Source organism: Pseudopipra pipra, chromosome 1, assembly GCF_036250125.1.
Source record: "Pseudopipra pipra isolate bDixPip1 chromosome 1, bDixPip1.hap1, whole genome shotgun sequence".
Taxonomy (NCBI): Eukaryota; Metazoa; Chordata; class Aves; order Passeriformes; family Pipridae; genus Pseudopipra; species Pseudopipra pipra.
In genome coordinates this window covers 119385152-119398761 of record NC_087549.1, presented here as the reverse complement: position 1 = coordinate 119398761, position 13610 = coordinate 119385152, and the positions used below count along the sequence as shown (strand labels likewise).

Genomic DNA, 13610 nt, shown 5'->3' with positions numbered 1-13610 from the left:
TTTCTAAAGAAGGGCTATACCCTTTATCCTCACTTTCCAGAAGGGGATTTTGAGGCAAAAAAGGGGAAGAGCACTTTAAAAAAAAGCAAAAATGATAATTTATACTTATATAACAACCAAGCACAAAAGACCAGATTTTATCTCAATTACAGAATAGCTACACCTGTAACTTTTCCAGCTGTCCTAGAAAATATCCCTATAATTGCAGCACAGAAAAATCTCTACAGTATAAATCACACCAAGTAGAATTACATGCATTACCAAAGTCACAGAAAATGCAAATACAGTAAAATTTACTTAGCAAGAAATGCATTCAATGGTGTAGAAGTGGTTGTTTTTAATCCCCTTTCAGCTCTCAGTAAGTACTCCCAGCAAGACCCAGGGCACCAGGGCAGCCCATTTTCTTCAGCAGAGCTAAAAGTCTGGGCTGTGGCCTGGTTTGGGCCAACAAGTGACCCATAAATTAACAGTCTAATTTCACAATCCACTAAATTCTGCAGTTTTGTTTTCATGTTTTTTATTAAAAGGGGTCCAAAGCTTTCCTCTTTCTGTTTGATTTTAGCCATGGTGGTTAAAGATGATGGGCTCAGCAACAGCACGGACTAACTAGGGTATAGTGAGACAGACAGACAAAGTATCCCGAACTAACTAGGGATACTAACAGTCCTCCTGGACTGTCATGTCTAATTCTAATCTTTTTCTTTCTGTCAAAGGGGCTGTTTCTCATTATCACAATTGGAACTTCCAGAAGATAAGGGGAGAGGAGGCTAATCCATGTTAATGTCCTGCACCTCCAAACATAAACCATGCAGTGCCAATGCATCATTAATCCTCTGCAGCAGCTCAGCTTGTACAGCCTCTACTCACGTGGGTCATAGTTGACTTACAAGCAGCCTTTGAAATTGTGGGACCCACAGATGCCAGTCAGTTCCTGGGGTTGCATGTATATATCCTGACTACACGCTGGGATAAGAACAAATGTCATTGTACATCACCCCAAAAGTTTCCATTGGAAAGAAACCTGTGCAGACCAGGCTTCACCTGCTCCACTCCCAGTACCCAAAATGCAAATCTCCAGCACCTCCATGATACATGGCTTAGACCAGCCTCTGAGTAAGGGTTTCTCCAGCATAAGTAGGGTCTGCCCCCACACATACAGCATGTTGTCATGTTATATATCATTCTACCTTCCAGTTTCGAGAAGTGAAAAATCATCAGAAAAACATTATTTGCCATTTTGGGAAGAAAGCCAAAGGTACTCTGTATAAAATGCCAGGAGATAAAGGACAAAAATAGGAGGTCATTATATGAACATTCCAATATGCTACATCAGTTTAACCTATCACTTAATTATGTCAGAAAGTAGTGATTGTAATGACAACAGTTAAACAAACAAGGGAAGCTTTCTATCAAAGCTTTGCTCTTTGAAGGTGCCATTACTAAGTATAAAAAAATAAATCTCAGTATTGCTTCTAATACTGAAATACAATAAAAATATGTTTTTTAACATAGAGTGTTCTAACTCAGGGGGATTGTGTGTAATAAATCAAAATGACCCCGTGTCATTATCTGAAAATGAATAAATACTTCCTGTAGTTCCTAAGTAAACTTGTCAAAAGTAAACTGATGGCAGGCTCAGTTAGACTTTTAGGTGATAGTGCTGCCGCTGATTTATAAGTGTGAATTTCAGCAGTGGGGTGACAGACTTAACAGAACTCCAATATAGAAATAAGCATATACAAAAGTACTTGTTTTTAAGATATTGTTTGAGTTGGACTGAGTCTTAGACAGAGGACCTTTCAGCATCAAAGGAAAATACATCTGTCTATGAACTTGTCCTATGACTGTATGCTTTCTATGTGAAAACATTGTTTACTGATTCAAGGAGAAAGTCAATACAATGAAGTAGAAGGTAAAAGCAACCTCCTTGCTACTTCCTTTTTGGCCCTAGCCATGAATACACTGCAATGCAGTTAATCAGCTCTTACATAATGGGATCCTGGAGGACAAGGACAATGAGAATAATCATGTGGGAACATTTGGTATGGGAACATTTACCTGCAGTTTTTACATTTTTTTGTAAGAAATTAATCTGTGATTTTGTGATTAAACAATGTGAAAGAGTAACTCCCCCCAAACACCACTTAACACTTAGACTTAAATATCCACATGTGGAGCATAAGGCTACAATAAAAATAATTGATGGGAGTAGGACACTGGCTAAAGATACACTTCCAACCACTCTCCATAAGCACCAGGAATGCTGGTGTGTCCCATGTAATATCTGGACATGCTAGTAAAAAATGGAAGGTCACCAACGGCCTGCTTGAGATGTTTTTATCTTACCTGTTGTCCTGAGATGAACTGTTGCTTTGTTATAACAGGTCCCTTTAGGACATCACCTGCCCCCTTGTTCTGACTGTTGGAACAGTAGTGATCATCGGCAATAGTGATTTGCTCATTTTCTTCAGCTTCCAGCTGGCTCTGGTTGAAACGCAATGAACCCTTCAGGATATCCTTGATCTGTTTTGAATGGGAGGGGAAGGAATGTAAGTTAAAAATTTGGAGAAATTCTGTATTTTCTAAAGCTCTGTGCAGAATGCTTTCATAAACCATTTCCCCAAAATATTTGCTTTGAAAAGACAGGAAGCAAGTCAATATTCACATCTATATTGATTAAAGATACAAATAACTGTTAAATGTGGTTGTATCAGAATCTGGAAAACAAGAAATCTAAAGAGAACGAAACTGTTAAGATTGTTTCCTACCTCATTATACGTTTAACATATGCCACATTTTTCCTCATAAAATGTATTTTGAGAGCAGAGGACAGTATAATCAAAGCTACAGATGCTCAGCAGCATTCTCATTTTATGTATGTAGTATTTTTTCTTTAATTCGATGACATTAAGTGTTGTCACATTTAAATAATGGGGACATAGGCACGGTTACTGCCTAGCAAGTACATTTCCATTAAGAAAGATGATAGCGTGGCTTAAGTCCAGCACTCAGGGTTGCACTTCTTCAGTTCTGGTTTGAGGCCTCCAAAACTTTCACAGGAGCAAATACTGAGCAAATAATTTAAACTGTTTATAGCTGAACTTTACCTTTATAAGTAAAAGTACACCACAATGCTTGATGCCCTAGTAAAACAGCTACAAAAAGACAAAACAGCAGTATACAAAAAGAATAAAATAGGAGAAAAAATAGAAAGGATGAATAGCCCTGAAGGGCACAAGAAGGTTAAGCTAAGCAATAGTAGTACCTGCTTCAAACCAGCCAAGGAAACCAGAATTTCATCTTCTTTTTCCAAGTGTTCTTGTAAAATGACTTCCTGAATATTTCCTGCAACATCAAAAGAAAAAAAGGTAAAGAGAGAAAATACCCTAAATAAACTCTAACGTGCTGTGAACCTACCACTGACTGATGCTTTCAAAAACAAAATTCTGTGACCTGCAAATATGATTCCACACTGAAACCACAGAGGCTGACAACCTGATTAGCTGCAGAGATGAGGCCAGCCTGAGCCTGGCACTACTGCCAGGAGGCTTCCAGCAATGCTCTGCTCCTGCAGAACTGCTATTGTCCCTGCGTACCAAGGGACTCGGGCTACTACTGGCCCCTAGAAGACAACATCAGCCTCTGCGTTACATACAGCTTTGAACGTGAAGACGCTTTGGAAAGCATTCAAGAACATTTAGAGGAATCTGCTGCATCTCACAGACAGGTTTAAGGTAGGAGTTCAGCAATCTTCATCTTAATCCCATGGCCACTGCAGATGCTAGAATGCTCTTCTTCTTTATAAAAAGACTATAAGAAGTTTCATGCCCTTCCCAATTCTTTCTTTTAGATAAAAGACCCAGGGCTGAACAAAACTTATTTGACAGAAGGAGCAGTGCAGTACCAACAATTCCGAAGACTCCTGCCTTCCATACCCATAGTGGGGTCCTTTCAAGGATGCATTTCAGGACCCTGGTATACAGTGTTTGTAGGAGGCAGGACAACTCCAGGCAATGCTACAGTCCAAACTAGCACAGAGAAACTATAGCTTCAATAGCTCTGCAGACTCTTTAAATTATGTCAGATGACTCTCTGGCCTCGTAGCTCCTTCTTTCTTCCTCTTTAAGAAAACAGCAAAGATTCCTGGTGACAGATTGGCAGAATGAGATGTTACCTGTCAACTAAAAATGACAGGATACTCCTTTGTGCCTCTCCTGTTTTACATACACATTCTGAGCCCAAATTCCTCAGTGACACTCATTTGGGAAGAATGCTTTGCTGCTCTTGAGTATCTGTATCCCAGGTACTTCACAATCAAAAGCTTTATACCATTAATCCACACCTACATTGCTTTTGTTTGTTTTTAAAAACATCCTGCATGTTCAGGGCCCAAACCAGTGAAAAGCCAGAAGTGTTGTAATAGATGATCCTGACAAGGATGAATATGATGACACCGCCAACTCTGACATGAGTTTTCAAGTAAAGGCATTGAGTAATCTGGCATGAGTTTTGTGTTTACAGAATAAATAGCAAAAGAATGAGATGTGGGAGACAGTACAAGAAGAAAGATTAAAAGCAGAGAGGTGGATTTAAAAGCTGTGTATAAACACAAATTTGAAATTGAGTGTGGACCAGAAATCAGTAATGGGTATAAAGGAAGAATGGAAAGGGCAAAGAGGAGAAAAGATCCAAGCCTACATGCTAACTGAACTGCTAAAAAAGCAATCTGGAAAGTAGAAGGAATAAAAGAGGCTAGAGCGATGAAAGGCAATAGCTGACAAAAGCCAGGGTGGTGCATCAAGGTCAAGAGCATCAGTGAAGGTAGGAAACCTCAGGTTTGCACAGGCAGCCTACCTGAACAAGGAGATCTATGTTCACGTTACTTAGCATGCATTATTTACCATATTACAGTGGCAAAGTCTGCAACAATGAAATCAAATGTAGTACAATTGAATGATGTCTTGTACAAATTTTACGTGAGAAAGACACTGCATTATGAAGACTAGAAATAACAAAAACCTAGATCTTTCTGCAAATATGTAGCACCATGAATTGAGAAAAAACATAATGCTTTTTTACACTTTACATCTAAATTGTCTAGTCTCTCAATTTGGTAAATAAAATACATTCATATATGCTTGATCACAGCCCGAATCACTCAATTCAACTGTCTTTTCCATTCCTCAGCATTAAAAAGAAAAGCATTCCATAGTGTTTGATCCCAACATAAATTAAAACCATACATTAAAGAACTAAGGCATGTATACTGGCTAAGCCAATGGACCAAGAAAATAATTCAAAACAAACCTCCAACATGCTGAAGACTAGATGAAGGAAATCTAAAAAATCAGGAAAATAAGAGCTAGAGAACAAAAGCTGAAAGGCATTCCACACGATCTGAAAATAATCTACTATTATTACTGTTCTTTAGAGATGTTTTATAAGTCAGTATTTAAAAAAGATGCAAAAGAATCTATCATGGCTACAAAACCCAGCTGTAACTGTGTTTGAAGAGCCAGCACGCTGAGAATTTCTAAGAACTTATGAATGGATCCATGAAAGTTAGCCAGCAGTAAAAATTAGTAAAAATGTTTGTATCATCACATACTTTATCAAGATTAATGCCAGATTTTAATACTAGTTTCAGAAAAAAAAAGATTAAGAGAAAAAAGGTAGGAAATACAGCAACATTTTCTAAAATTGAACTGTGGAATTTCTGACATCTTTTCTTCCATTTGCTGTATCCCTAAAGTACAGTATGATATGTCTTGGATATATAGGGTCTATTATTTTTAATCAGTTAAAATCACTAAAACCTATTTTGGAAAAAAATTCCACTAGCAGTTTGCTCTAAGACATAATTTTGGACTCAAAGAGCACATTTCCACTTAAACCCAGAAAAATGCCCCAAGATGTAAATCCCTGTAATCAGCCACTCTCCCTCTGCTAGTAAATAACAGCTGTGACACAGGGGCATCAATTGAGATATCCTTCTCTAGTACAACAAAACCGAAGGTTTCCCTGGGGAATTGGCAATGAATATTTCTTCCTAAATATGTCCTTGAATTTCGTATGTCTTCTAATCTCCTGCCCTCATCCCTTTTGAATGCAAAGTTTTTTAACTATCAAATAAGTAGAAACCAAATTTATCAGTGCTCATTCTTCTTCCCTGGCTAACGAGGAGAGATGAATTTAAAAAAAAAAGTCCTCAGATAAGACAAGTATACCGTCACTGATTTTGCATGAGCGCCTCCTTGATCACATCTTTGAAATCCATGTGGACTGCACGGAGAGGTAGGAAGAAGAGGGAGGGTAGGAAACTTGGTATGTACTCTGCAGCTGCCCTCTAGCGAATGGCTGTGCCAGGATGCAGCACTCCTCACCTGGGGGACTCTCATCCAAGCCTTTTCCCACTGCTGGGGAGATCTCACAGGGCAGCCAAGTTGCTGAGATGAAGAGGGAAACTAAGCTCACAAGTGAAGACAAAAGCTTTTTATTTACCTTTCTGTATCTCAAAAGATACCCTTCTAAGTACAAATACTTTAAAAATACTATTTCAAGAGTTCTAGGAAGCATTTTTGATATGATATTGCTCAGCTGAGGGACTTTTACATTAAGCTGAGATGTATAATTTAATTATTCTTCCTTCACAGAAGATGTTACTGTACTTTGAGAGAACTGCTTTATGTCTAAAGCTGAATTGGCTACATATGGAATTCCTTCCTTATCCAATGCTCTATATCAGTACCTCACACTTGTGGGTTTGGTTTTTTTCATAAAAAAATGACTGTTTTTAAAAAGCCCCCTGTAGATGTCAATTTGGAAGTTCTTACTTTAAAAAAACCCAACAAATTGATGCAATGAATCAAACAAATGGTGTGATTTCTAGATTATTAAAAACCAAGTCCAGTATGCTATAAATATCTATCTATTGGGACAGCTGTTGTCATTCAAAAGTTATCAAAATCCTATAGTATTTAGAAAACTAAGGTTAAGGTCAAATATTCCTGACTGCCTTTTTTTCTTTTCTTTCTTTCAAGATTCCATTTAGCTGATGCCAAATGTTTTCTGTAGAAAAAGATAATTTTTTTTCAATTAAGTTCTTAGTAGAGGAAAACAAAAGGTGAATTTTGCAACTTCTCAGCTGGTGGTCAGAGCACTGCTGTGAGACGTATGAGATACCAGACAGCCATTACATGACTCTGGATTTGTTTCAACTTAGTTTTAAAAAACCTCTGACTATCACAAATTGAATTATCATATCCTGACTCTGCTCTTGACTAAGCCTCATAAATACTGGAGCTGCAAAACCAGTTGTTCTGTTCAGAACTGTTCTCTTCAGCAATGTTATCCACTATGATGGATCACCACTCAAGGGATGCCTTTTATACAATTGATTAGAATTAATTTTGTGTACTTAACTCTCAAAAATGAGTAGATTCATTTAAGTTTTATAGACACTAGATCAGTAAATCAAGAATTACTTCATCAGTGAGACTATGATCAGCTGCCTTGATGTATTTTAAAGCCAACTATAACTACAGAGGAGTAACATGCAAATGATTGCATTTGTGCTCTTCTTTTCTACAAGATATGGAAGAACACTGAGGCACATACTGATTTTGTTAGCAACAGTTGAAATAACTAAAAATTAAGATTTAAGATGAAATACATTTTTCATTTCTTGCTCTTACAGTTATACCAGATTGTAAATCAGTTCACATGCAAATTCATTGCAGAAGTAATTTTTGAAAAATCAAGATTTCCATTTCCTTTCCCTAAATTAATTGCTAAGCATTAATCTGAAGATATGCTATCATCCTCTCTACAGAGATGAAAGAGGAAAAACACTGACAGCAGCTCCTAGCAGGAAAATCAGAGAAAGCTTATGCTCTCTGATGGTTGAACTGCTATATATTGCATGATGGTGTGAGCAGTCACAGCTGAGTTCCCAGGCCAGGGAAAGAGGCTGTTCAAAACCTTCCTCTCTGAATGTGGAAAAGCTGTTAGGCTTGGCCTAATTATTTTAGAGGCTTATTAAATAAAATAACTTTCACTGAAAGTTTCACTTGCATTCAATACAAATTTTGCATGAAATCCACTCAGAGCAGCGTTAAATGAATGGGAAAACTAGTTTGCTGTAGACAAGGTCCCCTCAGGCATCTCTTCATGCCCATCCATCCAGAAGACAGATCTGCACCTCTTCCCTTCCCTTAAAGAGGTCGGAGACAAACAGCTACAGCCCTGCCAAATGAAGGCATAACACAGACTTGACATAAAATCAGATGGAGGCGGAGAAAACTGAACATGGGAATAATTTTAACACCCTTGTTCTCTGAGGTTCTTTGTTTTCTCCCCTACTGCTGCCTTTTTGCAGTGCATCTCTCTCCTAATGATTTCTATTTTAAGCCAGTCTCTGTGGGGCTTTTCCAGGAAGATGACTCCTGCTGAGAGGAGCTAACTTGAAATAGCTGCAAGCTGTATTATGAATGCTCCCTTTCTACTACTAGTTCCTGATCAATGACTTGTGAACAATCAACAGTGCCAGAATCATGTTAAATCGACTTTTTGCACCCTTGCTTTCCACTACTGAGAAGACAGCTCAAACTCAGAATGCTAAAGTACCTTCTCACCACCAAGGCAGGCAGCAGGAAGGGGAGAACTGAGGGTGCTACTACACCCTCCTTATTTTTCCAAAAAAGGAAAGCAAAAAAATACCAAGTTTCCCAAGATGGCAAGGCACATTCAAGTCTCCGGACTCATATTCCAGTACTTTTGTATGATTGTTTTTATGAAACTGGGGTTTACAGAAAATGCTTCCAGCATTCCCTGCACGATATACTCATCATCATGGCTGGGCTTCGCGAACGAAGATTTGGGAAGGGCTCTACCCACGTTTGTTGCAAGCGCGCTGGTGGCTGAAAAGGCCAATAGGAGACAGGCATGTCCGGTTGCAAAAGGCACAGCAGAAAGACTCCTTAGGTGGTATATTCTGCACGGCACGATGCTTTCTGCGTTGCCTTTTCTCCTCAAGGGTGATCCTGCGTGCTTTCTCAAAAGCATCAGCAGCGTTATAGATGGTGTGTCTCCAGACCTCCCGATTGGAGGCCAGAGTAGACCAGTTATGGTGATCAATATGGCCAAGGCTGAGATGTTGTTTCAGGGAGTCCTTGTATCTTTTCTTCGGGGCTCCTCTCTTGTGGCAGCCAGTGGCAAGTTCATCATAAAGCAGGATCTTAGGGAGGCAGTGGTCCTTCATCCTGGAGACGTGCCCTGCCCAACGCAGCTGTGTTCTCAGTAACATGGCCTCAATACTTGTGACTGCTGCTTGTTCTAGAACAGATGTATTGGTCACATAATCTGACCAGTGGATGTTTAGGATTGAACGGAGACTCTCTTACACGGATCTGAATCATGGGTCATCTACCGCCACCACCTGTGTCTCCTAGAACGCTTCCATCAACGCTGTCTCCGTTCAATCCTAAACATCCACGATATACTAGTGATAGCAAGATTGCTTTTTCAAGAACATTAGGGGGCTGGAAGGATGTACTCAAGCTTTAGCTTCTGATAATCAATTTCTCTCTCTTTTCACAACAAATACTTCTTTCCTACCTGAACTTGATCTGATGGAGCAGGAAAATATGCTCTCTCCTTAAAACTGGGCAGAAAATCTAGAACTTAACAGTGGTTTGTGGCCTTTCTAAAAAGACTACACTGTATGACATAGTCATATTGCTGTTTAATAATGCAGCTCAGGATGTTTCCAACTACTGCATTTTCTTTCCAGCATTAAAAATACAAATGAGAGGAGCTGAATTCCTTTCTAAAACAACAGTGTTTGTGATCTAAGCCTTGATGAAGGCAACACTGCTGAGTAGCCTAACTCATTTACCTATCTCACTGGGAACATCAACTCTTATAGTAACAATTATACATTATATCAAAAGCATCACTTAACAACATTTGAGTATTAAAGAATTTAAAGATCTTAAAAATCTGAAGTATGAAATTATATGTGAAGCACTGCATTCTTTAAAACATTTGTTTGAATATAAATTATATATTTATAGAGTATATACTTCTGATTCATGTGTTGTGTGGAGCACCAACACTTTATCAATATTTAATGTGTGGTAATGCCTGTGACATCAGAGAAATATGTAGTACAAAGTCACCAATCAACTCATAGCAGATGTACAGAAAATGAGGTTGGTAGGGTCATGATGTCATTTTGTCCATCCCTTGCTCAAAGACAAGATCAGCTCTTAACTATGAACTCTAATTTACACATGGTAAGCAAATTATGCTTAACATATACCTTACATCTGTGTATTTATGGAAATAATGGGGAAACTAACAATTCAGTCATACCACGATTTAGCTTCTACTAAGGTCTTATTCCCTTAAAGCTGACATTGCAAGAGAAACCACTGGTTAAGAGATGCTGGAAAGGAAAGGGTGGATTGTCAGTGTATTTCAGTGGCAGGGAGGTGCTCACAACGCAGTAGGAAGGAAGCAGTGGGAATTCACTGAAAGTTGCAGGGAAAGCTGTTAATTAGGTAATGAGGTGGTGTGTAAGCTCCACTATTTTAATCTCCTTTTCATTCACACTACTAGGATGAAAGCATCTGTAGGTGCCTAACACAGCTGGACTTTCAGGACTGGCACAGTTGTATAAAGAAAGTAGGCTATCAGTTGAGCCAGTAGTTTTTGACCTCAAGTGACAAAAAGGTGGTTAAAATTCATGGGGCATGAAGAGTTACACTTTTATTCTTCCTACATACATACATATATATATAAAAATATATATAATGACCAGAAGTCACAGTCTAAAAGTCATGCTATACAACAAATACTTGTTTCCCAGTAACCACTCCTATATTTGGTTTAATAAAGTTGTTAATGTTTTTTATTTATAAGCTGTTTTTATAGGTTATTTATTTTTAACCAAATGGAGCAATTCCCTTAGATTCATGTGGCTCTATTTGATGTGGCCTTTTTTAGTGACAACATTTCTAATCACAGCGGGTTTATAAACTATGGCTTATTTTATTTATGTCCCAAGCATAGGAGAACTCATTTAATGGACTTCCTCAACAAACTCTGAAGTATTTCATTTCAACACAGAGCAGCTGAATAATATCCATTTCATTTTATCCTTACAAAAATGTCATAACCTTTCATCTCATCACATGACACACAAAACAAGAAATAAGAATTCAGTACTATCTTGCATACATTTAACAAGTACTGCATCCACATCTATATTGGGCAGTATATCAGTCTCTAAATATTGAGCATTAAATCAACTTTCTCCTCTCCTTCCCCCACTGCAAATGAGCCTTATAATGAAACGCATTCTTATAACAACTCCACTGACTGTTAAAAGAGGGATGCATAAGTCAGTATAATTAAACCTTTAAAGGTGCTATTTCACACAATAAGTAAAATGTTACTTGCAGCTACATATAGTTGCAACTATACAGTTTTTATTCCTTTATTTTTATATTTTTTCTTCCTTGTTCATGGTGTTTGCAATAATCACAATGAAAAGGTGGCTTTAAACTGTGTTTAATAAGTCCTGCAAATATTTGCCTGGGAGATGTCAGGAAGTGTTAGTGAATCTTACGGTTGCCAGCATTGCCTGATGTCTGTGGCAGGGACATGTCCTGTGATCCCATTGAAAGAACTCTCAGAAGACTGGCTTTCATTTTTCTTGTTACCCTGATGCCAGAACTTCTGAGCACTTTGTAGATACGTGCATTTATTTACACACTACCTATGAAAGCTGAGAGCTGACATGTTATTCAAGTGGAAGAATGCTGGTGATGTTTAGAATAGGGGATGAAAACCTCACTTTTCCACATCCCTACCATAATCCACACTGGAGTGGCAGAGATGTACTGGAATACTGGTGAAGGACATAGCAACATATTACAAATAGCAGAAGTCAAATTTGAAAATGCACCGTAAGGACAACCCCATCAGCCCTGTATGGGTAGCTCGGAGAGGATTTATTTGCTCTGGCTTAGCGGAGCCAGGATGCATAAACTTATTCAATGTGGGTCAGAGTTGAGAGGTTTTTGCGATGTTGCCTCCAAGACAAGAAGTGCTTTAAAGACCTGGATATTGAGAAACATATTTCTGAGACCCACCTAAACAGATGTCTCTCTGGCAGCTGGTTCAAGCTAAGCAGTAACAGTATGAAGGTGAAGTTAATAAAACCAGGTAGACTTCTGTTTACTCTGTAAAACTGGGTACCTTGGCACATATTTCTAGAGTGTTATGCAGAATCCTGTGAGCTAAGTCTTCACGAAGCTGGTATGAGCTAATACACCCAGGGCTTATTAGCATAGAGCTGAGGCTCTATGCTGTGAGAAAGCAGCTAAATTGCTTCTGAATCTCAGCTAGCTGGGGAAGCAACCTTCTGCATTTACATAGTGCTGGCCTCAAGCAAAAGCATGTGTGGAATGACCTTAGTTTCTCCACTTTTATAACCTGATAAATTGCCCATCAAAAAAATTAGTTTCTAAATAAAGACCTCCATATCCAAGTTAATACTGAACCAATGTTCCTTTAAATTGCCTCTCATGAAAAGGACTTCCTGTGCTACACACGTAATTATTTGGTAAATTTTCACACACTTGGAAACTATGTCTCTGTTGGAAAGAAATGTTAGGTTCTTCTGTCTCAGAGAAAGTGATGGATTGATTCCTGTCCCTTATAAAGAGACAACTTTTTAAATTTCAGCACTTTTCTCTCTGGAACAAAACTGGCAAGTTCATAAAGAACCTTCACAATCTCTCATATTGGCACTTGCGTAAGGAGTACTGATATGTCTTCAGAGTTTTAATCTACTTTTTGTTAAGAGGCTGCCCTAGTAGTGGGCCAGGGTTAACATGGTCCAAACCCTAAACATATTAGAACAGCAGATACTGTAATTAACTGGTGTTACCTGAACTGCCATTTAATAGTGCTGTGTTGGCTTGAGACTGGGATGTAATGAAGGACAAGTGAGGAATCTTCCAGCAGATATTATGATGCCCTCTGAGTATTATTTGTGTTCATCTCTTAGACAAATTTCTTGTGATCTGCTCTAAGACATCAGACAGATGACACATTTACCAGTCACCAGGAAAAATCTTTTTCTGAATGCACTTGCTAACTTGATGCTTTTATTTTCAAATAGTGAAAGAAGGGAGAAAACAATCAAAATTCTTCAAAAAGTAAATAACATCATAACAAGTTATAATATTGTAATACTCATTCAGTGTATTACAGCTTTTTGAATCGTTGAACCTTGAGGTATTTACGTGCACTAACAGTAGTGTACGTCCCAGAAAGAAAAATGCTGAAGAACAGTACCATATTACTGAAATCACCAGTGACAACACTGTTTCCTGAAAAAGGCCAGTGTTTGTGAGAAAGTAACATCAAAAAATGTATCTGTGATGATGCTTGAGTAGTGATAGCTATGGCAACTATACCTTTTTACTACTGGTTGAGTAATATTCTGCATTTATATTGTGAACAAAGCCGCAGGACAGGTTTACAAGTTTGGATGTATCTTCATTGCAACAATGGAAAAATTGAACACAGGATTCTTT

At 38.3% G+C, this 13610-nt stretch overlaps 1 protein-coding gene across 4 annotated transcripts in view; it reads right to left on the bottom strand.

Moving 5' to 3' along the window:
- The window catches only part of TBC1D5 (TBC1 domain family member 5), a 319471-nt gene that overhangs the window by 7426 nt on the left and 298435 nt on the right, over positions 1-13610 (bottom strand). For all 4 annotated transcript variants that reach the window (XM_064673504.1, XM_064673496.1, XM_064673525.1 and 1 more), the window contains 2 exons: positions 3266-3345; positions 2347-2523 (listed from right to left, as the gene is read on the bottom strand). In XM_064673504.1, the coding sequence (XP_064529574.1) occupies positions 2347-2523; positions 3266-3345 (257 nt within the window). The remainder of the gene's footprint in view (positions 1-2346; positions 2524-3265; positions 3346-13610) is intronic.